Genomic DNA, 15,278 nt, shown 5'->3' with positions numbered 1-15,278 from the left:
TTATGGTCCATGGTAGCGGAATCCATAACGGGATACTTTGATAACCCGAACCTGAACTTTAGACGCTGAACTTAAAACACAAGTGCGCTCAACACTACTCCGTACATATCGAATATAAACAGATATTGCTTTGTACATATCTTGCAATAGCTTCTACAGTACCTTATCCTTGTGTATAATAACAGTATGTATAAGTGGGTACTATGCTACAGCGGGTACTATGCTACTTTACATAGTACCCGCTAGGGATCGACCGATATTGATTTTTTAGGGCCGATACCGATAATTTGTGGACTTTCAGGCCGATAGCCGATAATTTATACCGATATTCTGGGAATTTTCATTTTTGAAAAAAAAAAAAAAATTCCCACAAATCTGCTGAAAATTAATGTTTATTGTTAATGTGTATTTTTTTTTGTAAATCTTTCTTTTTCATTTATATTTAATATTTTGGTGTTTTTATTATTTTTTTTTGTAACTTTTTTTTTTTAACTAACTTTTAGCCCCCTTAGGGACTAGAACCCTTGTCCTATTCACCCTGATAGAGATCTATCAGGGTGAATAGGATCTCACACTGTCCCTGCTGCTCTGTGCTTTGTGCACACAGCAGCATGGAGCTTATCATGGCAGCCAGGGCTTCAATAGCGTCCTGGCTGCCATGGTAACCGATCGGAACCCCAGCATTACACTGCTGGGGCTCCGATCGGAGGAGCAGGGGAGAGGGGATCCTGTGGGGGGGCGCACTGCGACTGGGGTGGGGGGGAGCACCACTGCTTAATACTGGGGGGGAGGGGGGGCGCACTGCGCCACCAATGTCTGATACTGGGGGGGAGGGGGGGCGCACTGCGCCACCAATGTCTGATACTGGGGGGCTTGGGGGGGCGCACAGCGCCACCAATGAAGCTTAATCTCTAATTTATTAATATACAGGAGGCGGGAGCTGGCTGCAGGATCACATAGCCGGCTCCCGGCCTCTATGAGCTGTAGCTGCGATCCCCGGCACCTGAGGAGTTAACTACCGCAGATCGCAGCTACAGCTCATAGAGGTCGGGAGCCGGCTATGTGATCCTGCAGCTCCCGCCTCCTGTATATGAATGAATGATAGATTAATCTTCATTGGTGGAGCAGTGGACATAGCTCCTCCCCTCCTCCTGTCCCCTGTACTTTCATTGGCGGCAGCAGCAGCAGCACAGGGGGGAGGAGACACTGCTCCTTCCCCCCTGTGCTGCTGCTGAGGGAACACGGAGAGCGCTGTCAGCAGCGCGATCTGTGTTCCCATACACTATCGGAATATCGGCAAAATAGATGCCGATACCGATAGCGTTCAAAATCCTGAATATCGGCCGATAATATCGGTAAATCCGATAATCGGTCGATCCCTAGTACCCGCCTCCAAAACAGTCTAGGGCAGCGCTACAGACCACCCATTTGTGCGGGTGATGTCAAGGGCTCGCATAGTGATGTGAAGCCCAGTACGTCACAGGGAGTAAACAAACAGACCAAGGAAATGCTCCACTCTTTAAGTAGTAAAAGAATAAAGAATAGCTTATATCCGGGTTCAGCCCTGAATCTGAAGAGCCGCTTTAAGTTTTTTAGTTTTCAGGGAACCCCTTTAGCTCCCATAGCAGTGAACACTAACTATGGAAATAACACGGCACAGCAATGTACGCTGTTTCCATAACCCAGGAGTTACGGAAACAGCAGAGCAGTGGTCGCTTTCCCGTTTCCATAGCTCCGCCTCCCAATCTGGCGCTTACTGCAGTTCTTTCCATCTCGCCCACGAAAGGGGGAGATGGGACAACCCCTTTTAAAGGTTAGGTTCCCACAACAAAATTTTAAGGTGCGACTTTAGAGTTATAATCCAGAGAAATATCTTAAGTTGTATGCAGCAAAGCGAACATCTGTGGACTGCGGCTGTAAGTCGTGTTACTAAAAATCACCAATGGAGCCCTAAATTGTTTTGGATTTACCTTTCACAGAGAAGGGTAGGTGGTGAAGCTGGGTGACCAGGAAATCCTGACTAGTGCGAAGATAACGCATAGTAGGGCCAGAGGTGTCTGCACAGGCACAGAGCTGATGGATGACCTGAAATACATCAAGTTATTCCATTAAATCATGCATTAAAACATTTCAAACTGTATCACAACCTAAGACAAAATCACTAAATGAAAACGGACCAAAATAATTTCATATACATATAAAAAAATCCTGAATCACAAAAGCATACTACATGCAGAACGGCTGGTTTACACGGGGAGTCCTACCTGATAGCACAGCTCAGCAAGGTGCGGAGCCTCAAGCACAGCCACTGGCCCCTGTCTTCCATCAGTTCCATTCTTAAGGATATCCAAAATGGAATGAAGACAGGTTCGGGGGAAGCCCAAAACTCCTAAAATTAAAACAGACAATATAAGTCATGAGAAATTATTTTCACTGTGACCAATTTTTTTTATGTCAGGATCCTATCCTATGTCCTCCAATTATCAGTGCGAGGAAGCAATAGCATACTATATGTACCACAGAGACAGATGACGTGGCTGCTATGGGAACCAAGGGGAGATATGGATGGGGGTATAAGTGCCTCCTGTTGTAAGTGGGTATTAGCATGGTGGAGGCTCTTTATCTTGGTGTCAATTAGAAAATGAAAGAATAATGAACGGATTTTTACGTTTATGATTTACCTCTAACAAAAACTAACTATTTGCACACTATAGGAAAAAAAGCGTTGTCCTGTGTGCACTTCCCCAGTTCCGGACACCAGAGACGCTGGCGCTTTTTCCTTTAGTATACAAGCATTGCCACTGCTGCTGGATTACAGGGTGGTCGTAATCCCTGGATACAAGACGTGTATAATGTAATGGAAAAATAAATCCAGCCAGCAAAAGAAGCAATATGGAAAATCACAATGAGAAATTCCATTTGCTGAAGTGAGACAACCCCATTAGGGTTAGATAAAATTCAATTATAGGTTTAAAAAAAAAGGAATACTGTGGACAAAATGGTACAATATTTGGGGTCCTGGGATAAACATTCCTGAAAAACTGAAAGCTGTACTGGTGTATAACGGCTCTGTATGATGTATAGTTTTACTTTTGCTGTATCGGTATGTAAAGTGCTAACACATTTTCTACTCTATCTGCTGTTAGTATTACCGATTGTATGCTACATGTTCCAGAAAGAACGTGTTTGGTAGTAGCAGAGCCTACATTTAAGGTACTCTATACTATAGATCAGTGTTCCTCACCTGCAGTCCTCAGGACCCTCCTGCCGGTCATGATTTGAGAATATCCCACTGAATGACTACCTGTGGCAAGTCCGGATGTACTGTCACTAATGATATCACCTGCTCAATACTAAGAAAATCCTGAACACATTGCCTGGAGGGGGACCCTGAGCCCTGGAGTTGAGGAGCACTGCTTTAAGGACACATTTTATACAAAGGACTGTGCAATTGACACTCCTTGCAAAATGCATGTACAAATATAGCTTTACATATAGATATAAAGTATTCTGCACCTGAGTCTTGAAGATTTGTCGTACTGACTGGTTTCTTCAGCTCAAACCCCAGGAGATATAAAGCCAGGTTGGGTGGCTTCATTTCAAGGGAGGTGATCAGCAGGTTAAGGATGTGAATTTTGGTCTCGTGGTGGACTGTCGCCAGTTTCTTCTCGTCTTCCATTTCTAAAGTATAAAAAACAAATATCACAAAAGTGACATATTACACCATCTAAAGCTCATACGTCACAGTGCACATGCAACCGGTTATTTGGGGGTGCACTGACCTTCTAGGGGGTTAGCCACCTCCTCCGATTCTTCACTGTCCAGGCACTCGACAAAACCAGCCATCAGTTTCTGACTAACTTTCTGCCAGAACAAAGAATGAACTTGTTTTAGAGAAGAAAGTTTCACTTTTCTTCTAGATATCAGACAGATACCATTTGCTGTCTTCAGGACACGGTCATCTAATTTAGCTCTCTGCAATGTAGAGCCACTTTATATAATCTGAATATACAATATGGTGATGAGGAGGTGTATCTGTACGTGGTAGATGAAGCCAGTCACCAATATATTGTCTTTTACTTACTTATATGCAAGGATTTTAAAGGGGTCATTTCATAAGGACAACTACTATCAATATACCATATTAATGCAGCATGAGCATTGTAGAGAGGGGTTCCCCCGCTCCGGATCCCATTATGAGCCAGGAGAAGGAGACTCTCTGCAACAATGGCTCGATTCTGGCGGACTTGAGCTGTCCTTGCATTACATGAACGGCCACCATGTAACACTACATTTTCCCTGTGGAGCCTGCTGCACGGGGAATGTCTGGCTGGCTGTGGCCTCCCCTAGCTACATCAGCTGCTTGCTGTTGGGCACATTCTGAAAGGGGATGTCTCTAATGAGCAAATCCCTTTAAAGTGTACTGCCAATTATAGAGAACTAGCCTCATGTCAATAGCTGGTGCGGGCCGGTACACTGAACCCCCCTCCCAACAGATCGAACAAACAGGCTGAGAACTCTGACCACTGTCTCATTCTGAGAAGAAAGACCATAGATTTGCACTTCAGTCTTGGACCCATCTTTCCTGCTCCCTGGAACTGAAGTGGAACACGACACTGTTGGCCATGGACCAAGGGCATGAGCAGCAATGTCCATAGGTCATGTCAAGATTTGCCTCTCAGTGATTGTTACTTGGCTGTACCATGTCCAGGATTATAACTAATGTGTTCTTAAAAAAGCAAAGTCTAAAACTGCAGTTAAAGGGGTTGTCTCCTCTCAGACAATTGGGGCATATGGCTAGGATATGCCCCCATTGTCTTAAAGGTGTGGGTCCCACCGCTGGGACTCGCACCTAGATCGAGAAAGGAGCCTCGAAAGTGGAGGAAAGCACACTGCGAGGCTGCACTGAAGATTCGTCTTTACCGGGTCCTGGGTAAAATCCCCCACAAGCTTGGCTTGGATGTTGGCGTTACTGGAAATTTTACACAAGATCTTTGCACTTTCAAACGCCAATTCAGGATTGCTGGAGCCATGATAAAGATACCTGGAAAACAGGAACAGAAGATAACAGGTTCAGTTTACAGGGTTACACCCATCTCAGACATTGATGGCTTAGCGATAGGATATGCCACCAATATCAAATAGGTGCAGCCCGACCTTGAGATGGAAGTGGGTCCCAGAGGTGAGACCTATTCGACACTGGCGGCATATCCTAGCAATAAGTCATTAAGATCTAAGATGGGAATACCCCTTTAATGCTACTTTTACTCTGCCTTTGCACTGTCCATTTGTTATATGTGCTAAGAAAGTTCTCAAAATATATGTCCAACATATCCATAGGTCTAAATGTTCTCTTGGTCTTCTGTGGCCAAGTGTATGTCAGTACACCTTCTCTACTGTACACTGCAGCAGTATTGCAACGGTACACTCATTTTTTTATTTAACATGGAAGCCTATGGGAGATGTAGGTCACTGCATGTCTATATACAGCCAAATGTTGGAGGCACATATAAAGAAAACCTCTCAGCACATGCCTGTGACAGACATTGCAATCGCAGTGTGAATACAATTTAATTTTTAGTAGTGAAGCCCCAGCAAAAGCTGTAAAGAGGCTGCACCTTCTATATCATTTCCAGGTTCTCATATATGTTTCCTGTTGCTTACACAGCAGCAAGATAATCCGGAGTGCTCCACTCAAGCCATCATTCCCTTAAAGGGGTTATCCAACCCCTATAACGACGCCCCCCCCAATCGAAGAGACAGATTCCCTTAAACACACTAGGGCTAACTTCATAGAAAGCCGCTAGCTTAAAACCTACAAGAACAGGGAGACCATACATACTATGTGGATTTGAACACTCACCTAGCAATATTCACTACATGATCGGCCTTCTTGGATCGTGGGTTGATGCCTTGCAACAACTGTTCCAGAGGGGTGACGATCAGCGGAATGTGGCTCTCCCGCAACAAGTCCATGAAGAGGTTCTCTTTCTGCAGCGTCAGATTCAGAAGCATGAAACAGCACGTCACGGCCTTCTCCAAATGTTTCTTACCTGGGAAACACAAACAGTCACACCACATGCTATCTTCTGGAAAGAGCGCAGAAATCACAAAACTAAAAAGTTAATAAAAGCAGCACTGCAGTGATGAGATCAGTGCATTACAAAGTTGGGGATGCTGTCTGCTTCCAGTGCCGGCGGTGAACAGCAAGGGAGGCCATCAGTTAACAAAAAGGTGGACAACCCTTCAAAGAGTATTTTGGCCCTAAATGACCAGACACTTGATAGCGATTTTGTGAATGTGATGGTTCAATGGCCCTAGCTCCCCCCCCCCCCCCCCCCCCCCCTCCCCTCTCATTCTCAGGCTGCCAAAATCAACGTTACAAAAAAACTAACAGGCGACTTTCTAACACCTTCCAGAATCCACCCCCCCCTTTTTTGGGTTTAAGAAGGGATAAAGTGAATAAAAAGTAAAAATAAAAAAAATATTTTTTTATATATATTAATATTTCTTTTTCTAGTTCTTTATTCTTTAAAATTGGCAGATATTTTATCATTTAAAATAACCCTGTGTAATACCAATTCTGGAGCATCTATTCTCATCATTCTATGTTATGCCATTCCTTTAATATTCCGGCTAAAAGTTTACAAATAAATTGCCAGGAGTCTGCAGTAAAGGTACTGCTGGTTGTTACCAGTGGTGTGTGTCTGACTCGATCCAATCAGTACTAGTGGTGTCAGACTGTGCAGGGATAAAACTGGTAACCCCCATTTGTACCTTTACTGCAAGCTGACGGCAATTCACTAATAACTTCTAGTACAAAGATCTGTCATCCAATGAACTGCGCTGTGCATGGTTAGCTAATCGGTGGCAGTGCTGGGTGACAGAAACCCACCGAACAGACTGAGGACCTATCCCCATTTAAATCACTGTTTGTTCTCAATGTATTTCTCCCCAGCTTCAGACTTTCCAATCTGGCAGCCTTCTAGATATTGCTAAAATACTCATGCGCCTATGGGTAACCTTAGAAAACCGTGATGTGTTGCATACTGTACCAGGAAAAGGGGCATAGGTGTCCAACTGTGTGACACCCTCTTCCAGCAAGCTGAGACACAACTCCAACATTGGGGACTCATTCAGTAAGTGATGCATTAAACTGAAGCCAGGCGGCTTGTAAGCAGCTTTCTCCTCTCCTGTAAAGGAAATATAGGTTGAGGCAGATGGTCAGCGATATCCAAACTATAAATGCCTAATGATGATATGAAAAAAATACAGTAAAAAATATAAAAAGCTTCTAAGATCCTAGGCAATAATTTATCACCAGAAGAAAGTGGCAGACATTTCTGCTGTAGTGAACACTAGAGGGAAAATGGAGTAATACCATTCAGCCATTTAGGTAACATATCCAAGAGCGCCAGAGCAGGAGCCACTGACACTAGGCAGCTCTCAAGTCCTAAGAACTATGGCATATGAAAAAAGGTTACTTCACCAACATAATCCATAATGGGAGCCACTTACCCTGCATCTCTACATATTGCTCGACAAAGTCTTCCGGTTGAGGCTCGTAATCTCTCAAGAGTTTGTAAAAGACATCGAGTACAGCTTCAGCCACTTCCCACTGTTGGGAGAATAAAGAGACAAAGATGATGATGACTATGCTACTAGGTCTTCTCTAAACGACCACGCCTTCAGATTTTAAGTGCCTTTATAAGTAGGTAAATCACCAGACTAACAGTACGGGGTTTGAGCAAAATTCTACCTTTTCTGCAGCTCTCCTGTAAGCTCTGGTGCGGAAACGGAGGAAAACAGTATCGCGGAGAAACTGCAGGTAGGGTTCAAATCCAGGGGGTCGTAAGCCAGCTCCGAGGTTGGACGGAAAATAGCTCTCCACTAAGGTGCCAATGAGGTTGCAGAAGGCTCTGGTGAGTGGATACTCCTCAGCTCGTGACTCAATTTCATTCAGCTCCACCTTAAAAAAACGGTAGATATCATTTAAATCAACTGCACTACTGCAAAACCATAATGTTTAAAGGGCTTTTCCAGCCTGTAAGTGATGGTGATAAGCCATCACTAGATGATCAGCAGGGGCACCATAGCAATCAGCTGTTGTGTGCAGCTCCGTCGCTGGAACTTGGAGCTACAGAGGGCCGTCAGCATTGTAGTGGACAGAGCTTGACTTCAATGGGAGCAGCGCTGTCCACTACATAGTTGACCGGGCTCTGTAGCTCCTTCACCGACGGCTGATTGCTGGGGGTGCAGGGTGCTGGACTAATGCCGATGGCCATCACTTAAAAGGCTATGAACATTTTTGGGGCAATCTTTTTTTTAATGATTACATTTTACTTATTCTGGGCTTAAAGGGGTTGTCTCACTTCAGCAAGTGGCATTTATCATGTAGAAAAAGTTAATACAAGGCACTTACTAATGTATTGCGATTGTCCATATTGCTTACAGACCACCCTGCAATCCATCAGTGGTGGTCGTGATTGCACACTATAGGAAAAAGCATCAGCCTCTCTGCTGGCCGGGACCATGGGAGCGCACATAGACTAGTGCTTTTTCCTATAGTGTGCAAGCACGACCACCACTGATGGATTGCAGGGTGGTCTGTAACCATGGAAACGAGCAGTGTATAATGTGATCGAAAAAAAGAATCCAGCACGCAAAGAAAGCAATTTGGATAATAACAATACATTTGTATCATTTTTGCAATTGGTCTGTATTAAAAAATATTCAGGAGCTTTGCCATAAAGGGTTAACTTCTGCTTAGCTGTGAGAATTGTACTCCCACTTTGTGCAGGTCTCTAAGTCACTTATAGCTCAAAAGCACAAAAGGTCCCTTCAGATGGGACAATTCAGCAGGAAGGAACCATTCCTTCCTAGCAAGCCCCTGCTCTTCAGTGAAAGAGACCACTGCATTTACATGTAGTGATCTCCTCCGCAGTAAAAGGAGGAGCGATCAATAATGCCATGGTTCACCCACATAAGGAATAATTGTTAGACAATGCAATCTGCTGCCAGCAAAAGACAATTTAGGTGCCTGCACAAACTATTCAATTACCCGACGAACGAGCGCTTCGCTCTTTCATTGGGTAACCGGCGGCACCTTTACACCGCCAGATAATTGAATGCTCCAATCAGACCAATTATCGCTGTGTATACCAAAACATCTGTGTGTGTAAACAGCCATCTGACCAATGACTGGTCAGAAAATCTGCTGGTGTAATACAGCCCTAAAAAGCCCTTCATTTAAACCACATGCTTATAAGTAAGATAAGACTTTAGCTATAATGGGTGTTTATTAGGTCAGAAATAAAAAATCTGTTAGCTGAGCTGCAATATGGAACACAGTAAAGACACAGAGCATGCTACTAGAGAATCTCAAGGCTGTACAGTGAAAGGGGCTCAACATTTTTATTAAAGGCCAATCGAACAAAAATGATCTAGCTCAAAATTAGTACAATGCAATCATTTTAAAAAATGGCCCTCAAGGGGTCCATAGTTTTTAAAAAGCCCCTTAACCCCTAATACACATATTTTGGGCTGTTTTAGCCATTTGCTGGTTAACTGTAGAAAGAACTTTACTTTTAATGTTAATAAAGTAATTTTTGTCTCTTTATAGCTGTTGGGTTTTTAGATCATGATATAGTAGAAACAATGGGGGAGATTTATTAAACTGATGTAAAGTAGAACAGGCTTAGTTGCACATAGCAACCAATCAGATTCCTCCCTTAATTTTTCACAGCTCCTTTGGAAAAAGAAAGGTGGATTCTGATTGGTTGCTATGGGCAACTAAGCCAGTTCTACTTTACACCAGTTTGATAAAAATCTAAAATGGGTGATCGGCTGCATCTATAGACGGGCAGATTATTAGGAGTAGGAACATTCGCCCACAATAAACTGCACGACAATCGGGCAGTGTAAACCCGCCATTAGATTTTGTGACGGATACATACTGCAGCATCAAAGATCTTAGATGCCAGGGATCAGCTAAGTGTAGAGTATCATAAATAATTGAGATTACCTCTATTCCAGCCGCTTGTCTTTGTGCTGTGCGTCTCACAGTTTGCAGAATCTGATAAGTTAAAAGTCAGACTGTTGGTAAAATAGGAGTAAACGGACAGACAACTGACTGAGTTCAAAAGGCATAAAACACAGACAAAGGTTCTAAAATCCCAATTCTATTGTACCTGGGTATGTTCCAAGGACTGCCAAAGAGAAGCAGCTATCTCTGGAGACTTCCCAAAAGCAGTCAGTGTCTTCAGCAGCTCTGCTTTCAGGACGGGAGGAATACTACATTGTAAAAGTCCTAGTATCACAATAACCGGCGTCCACTGGGAATGTTCACAAAGGGCCAGACGGGCACTCTCACTCTGTTCACAAGCAAATAGAAAGAAAATATATAGATATGACATGCAATAAATTTTACATTTAGTTACCATGTATTTCCACTGTCACCTGGCATCATTGCAGGGGCAGCATGTGCCCACCGCAGCCAAACGCTAGGTGTAGCAATAACAGCTCTACAGGTAGTAGCATGAGAACCCACAGGGACCATGGTGCAGGAATAGTGCTGAATTTAAACAGTATATTAGAAGGGTCTCTTTAGTATAGACAATCAAACCGAGCTATATATTTACATGACTTCTTGTCCTGTACTACTCCAGAGCTGTACTCACTATTCTGCTGATGGAGTCACTGTGTACATACATTACATTACTTATCCTGTACTGATCCTGAGTTACATCCTGTATTGTACTCCAGAGCTGTACTCACTATTCTGCTGGTGGAGTCAAATGTGTACATACATTACTTATCCTGAGTTACATCTTGTATTAGATTCCAGAGCTGCACTCACTATTCTGCTGATGGAGTCACTGTGTACATACATTACATTACTTATCCTGTACTGATCCTGAGTTACATCCTGTATTGTACTCCAGAGCTGTACTCACTATTCTGCTGGTGGAGTCAAATGTGTACATACATTACTTATCCTGAGTTACATCTTGTATTAGATTCCAGAGCTGCACTCACTATTCTGCTGGTAGAGTCACTGTGTACATACATTACATAACTTATCCCGTACTGATCCTGAGTTACATCCTGTATTACACCTCAGAGCTGCACTCACTAGGTAGCTGAGCACATCATTAGCAGAAGTTCAGTTTACTGATAACCAGTCATAATACAAGACCCTTATACATCATAATCTACCCCAGCCTACCCATTCAATGACTGTGGTGGTGAGCTGCAAGAATGCCACCAGTCCATCCATCTCCCGCTGAGTGATGCCCCTCAATGGAGGGTGACGTTGGTGGACAATGTCAGCACTTGGTACATCTTTCCGTAAGTGTTCATAGTACAGCATTAGTGAGTGGAAGAAGTGGTCCCAGGACACAGGGCTGCCGGCCTGCAAGTTCTCTGCTGGGATTTAACAGCAAAAATTATACGTATATTAAGACTACGGATATACCAACAGATATATAGCCTAAACTCTGAAATACTTTATTTATTTTTTTGGAATCAGATCATTTTTATGCAAAACAATGAAATACAACCCCCATTCCCCTTGCAGGACTGCAACTTAGAGAAGGTCCATAGTAAAGTCACTATTAGGGTCCATTCACACGTCCGCAAAATGGATCCGCATCCGTTCCGCAATTTTGCGGAACGGGTGCAGACCCATTCATTTTCAATGGGGCCGGAATGTGCTGTCCGCATCCACATTTGCGGATCCGCACTTCTGCATCCGTGTTTCCGTTTCTGCAAAAAAATAGAACATGTCCTATTCTTGTCCGCAATTGCGGACAAGAACAGGCATATTCTATTAGTGCCGGCAATGTGCGGTCCGCAAAATGCGGAATGCACATTGCCGCTTTCCGTGTTTTGCAGATCCGTGGCTCCGTGTTTCCGCAAAACAGGTTGCGGACGTGTGAATGGAGCCTTAATGGTTCTCCAACAAAGTTTGGAATTGTAGACTACCACTTGACTCTGTGGGATTCTTCGTCCCATACATCAGACTCATCTCACAGTCCCATACACACTACTTTAGTAATGCCCGAGCTGATAGGCAGGGCCCTGCCAGATGATACCAATCCTACATCTCTCCTCTTACAGCTTTATCATTATAATGACTCACTCCTGCTGTATTTAGTCTTCCCCTAGTACCATCAATCCTATAATACAAAAAGACTAGAAAGTGACATTAGAAATGTTGCAACCATGAGGCCCATATCTTCTCACATTTCACGATATACAAATCTCTCCAATTGTATCGAGGTATGAACTTTCTCTACCAATTCTTGTACTTTTGGAGGATTTGGAGCAATCCAATAACATGCAATTAGTTTTCTTGCCTGACATAATATCCGTATAATAGTTACTCTCTTTTCTAGAATTACAGGCAATGTATAACATATCCCAATATACATACCAAGACGGACATATCTATTTTTATACGAAACACTGTGTTCAGTAGTTCAGTAACGTCCGTCCAGTATCGTCTCAGTCGTGGACAGTTCCACATAAGGTGGATTAGGTCTGCATTACGCGTTCCACATCTCGGGCATCGGTCATCCTCCCGATACCCCATTTTCTTTCATTACTACTGGAGTTCTATATACTCTATGGAGTAGATATAACAGAGACTATGGGCCTCACTCACTGCCACTTCAGGGAGTCTTGGGCAGTTTAAATTCTTGTTGTAACAGTATATTCCTTAAGAGTACCAGTATCGAATAATTGTCAGATACGGCCAAGCCCATGTCTCTCCCAGGCTTGTGCATTTGACACTTTATTTAATTCCCTATACATGTGATTAGGCCATATTGGTGTAAACGTTGTATACCAGTGAGATTCTAGCTACATTTCTAGCTTTCCACACTTCATGTAATGTATGTAGACTCTGGTATTGATCACTTTTCTATAGAAGGTTCCATCTTCTAGGGCTGACACTAGGCATTTTTCATTAGACCTCCTGCAAAATGCGGGCCGCAATGCACGAACACTGTCCGTGGGGCAGCTGCAGCGGACCAATTCACTTTAATGGATCCGCGATCCGGCCGTTCCGCAAAAAGATAGGACATGTTTTATCTTTTTGTGGAACGGAAGTACGGGACGAAACCCCACGGAAGCACTCCGTAGTGCTCCCGTAGGGTTCCGGGCTTACGTTCCGCATCTCCGGATTTGCAGACCCATTGAAGTGAACGTGTCCGCATTCGCGATGCAGAATGGCGACGGAACAGCGCCCATGTATTGCAGATCCGCAAATGCGGTCCACAATACGGCAACGGGAAGAACACCTTAGTGAGCAGGAGGTCTTAAGGAGATGCCGTACAAACCGGCTCCGCTGTGTTAATCCTATCTTCATCTCCCCAACCCCTGATGTGCTATTACAGGGCCACCAAATAATATATTCATGGGTCTGGGACATTAAGTCCTCCTTGAGTTTTTGGCCTGCATAATGTAGTGAGCTTTATATGTGGGATTCCCTTCTTCCAGATAAGACCCCTAAAGATCGCAATAACAGTGTAGAAAAACTGGAGTGGTATCCAAATTGGGGCATTATGTAATACGTATAATAGCTGGGGCATGAGAATCATTTTAAGTAAGTTAGTGCGACCAATTATAGTAAGGGGCACACAGGTCCAGACCTGGACCTTCCGTCTTAATATATCCAGCATCGGTACCAAATTTAATTTGACAAAATCCTGGTTCCTGGCCGACACCTGAATGCTTAAGTATTTAAAGGATGTGACTACTTGTAATCCTGCCGTAAGATTATGTTTTTAGACAATGGCATCAACAGCAACTTTGTCCAATTAATGACCAAGCCGGACAGCTTACCAAAGCCTTTTATCATTGACATGGCCTCTGGAAGGGGGGAATCCTATTTGTCTAGGAACAGTAGTAAGTCATCTGCATATAAAGCGACCTTTTCAGATAAGGACCAACATTGAAAGCCTGGCACTGTACCCGCCTTTCTAAGTGCCTCTGCCAGAGGCTCCACCGCCACAGCAAACAATAGAGGCGATAAAGGGGCACCCCTGTCTAGTCCCTCTGTGTAACAAAGGGGTCTGAGATTCTCCCATTCACCCTTATTTTGGCTGTGGGACCAGCATATGGTAGTTGTATCCATTTAGTAAACTCAGGCCCAAACCCATCTTCTTGAGCACTATCCACAGGTACCGCCATTTCACGCTGTCAAAGGCTCTGGCCGCATCAAGAGATGCGACCGCCGCATTCAAGGCGTGCACCTGGCTAGCCTAAATATTCAAATATAATCTCCCGATATTCACCGCTGTTGACATGTTAGGCATAAAACCAGCATGGTCAGTATGAATGAGTGATGTGATCACTGAATTCAAACGGCTTGCCATTACTTTTGCTAATATTTTAACATCCGCCTGCAGTAAGGAGATAGGTCCATAAGACTCCGCCGCCAGGACATCCTTACCCGGTTTAGGAATCACTACCACTATCGCTTCTTTCAAAGAAGTGGGCAATCTACCCTGTTTTTGGGCTTCATTATAGACGTCTAACAGGTGAGGTAATAGTATTGAGATATAGGTTTTATAAATTTCCACTGGCAATCCATCTCCCCCCGGGGCCTTATTATTGGACATATCTCCCATCTCCATTTCTTTTACAGTGATAGGGGCATCTAATATAGTTCTCTGTTCCATACTTAGAGTATGAAGTCCTAGCGGGTCAAGAAACCCCTTAATCTCTGCCTCAGAAGCACAGGTTTTAGATTCATACAATGAGTAACAAGTGCATGATCTCTAATATCATGTAGAACTGCGTACAGCAGCTATATAAGCCGATTGAGCCTTAGACACTAATGCCAATAATCTACCTGCTTGCTACCCTTCCTCAGAATACGATTCCTTTTGAAAAAAACATCTATTTTTTGCATTCAGTAGTAAGCGTTCATTTAGCTGATCTACAGATGGATGTGCTACATACCTAGCCTCTGCCGTCTCTACCTCTAATAGCATCCTTTGCACCTTGGCTCTAGTTGTATTTACCTCTGCTAGTAGTATCTCCCTTAAAAAGGCCTCCATGGTGTCCCATACCACCAATCGGGATGCCATGGGTGAATTCGTCTTTTCACCTATGCCAGCCACATCTGCGCGCAGTTGGCCAGTATGGGTTACATTTCCAAATCATATCCCCTCTCAACACAGGAGGAAGGATGTTCACTGTAACAAGTACTGGGGAAGATATTTTAGGTGAATTAGGTGACCCATCGCAGCGTTACCCAGTATTAGGTC

General features: G+C 43.8%; 1 protein-coding gene across 3 annotated transcripts in view; it reads right to left on the bottom strand.

Moving 5' to 3' along the window:
• Nucleotides 1–15,278, bottom strand: part of NUP205 (nucleoporin 205) — a 73,613-nt gene that overhangs the window by 39,925 nt on the left and 18,410 nt on the right. For 2 of the 3 annotated variants that reach the window (XM_044281228.1, XM_044281230.1), the window contains exons 12-23: nt 11,228–11,427; nt 10,191–10,373; nt 10,025–10,075; nt 7,760–7,969; nt 7,519–7,618; nt 7,056–7,193; nt 5,864–6,053; nt 4,924–5,044; nt 3,783–3,864; nt 3,517–3,681; nt 2,265–2,389; nt 1,971–2,085 (exon numbers count right to left, since the gene is read on the bottom strand). In XM_044281228.1, coding sequence (XP_044137163.1) covers nt 1,971–2,085; nt 2,265–2,389; nt 3,517–3,681; nt 3,783–3,864; nt 4,924–5,044; nt 5,864–6,053; nt 7,056–7,193; nt 7,519–7,618; nt 7,760–7,969; nt 10,025–10,075; nt 10,191–10,373; nt 11,228–11,427 — 1,680 coding nt within the window. The remainder of the gene's footprint in view (nt 1–1,970; nt 2,086–2,264; nt 2,390–3,516; nt 3,682–3,782; nt 3,865–4,923; nt 5,045–5,863; nt 6,054–7,055; nt 7,194–7,518; nt 7,619–7,759; nt 7,970–10,024; nt 10,076–10,190; nt 10,374–11,227; nt 11,428–15,278) is intronic. The other variant, XM_044281231.1, reaches the window with a different exon arrangement.

The sequence above is a fragment of the Bufo gargarizans genome, chromosome 2, assembly GCF_014858855.1.
Source record: "Bufo gargarizans isolate SCDJY-AF-19 chromosome 2, ASM1485885v1, whole genome shotgun sequence".
In the NCBI taxonomy this organism is placed as follows: domain Eukaryota; kingdom Metazoa; phylum Chordata; class Amphibia; order Anura; family Bufonidae; genus Bufo; species Bufo gargarizans.
This window is presented reverse-complemented; position numbering and strand designations above follow the sequence as displayed.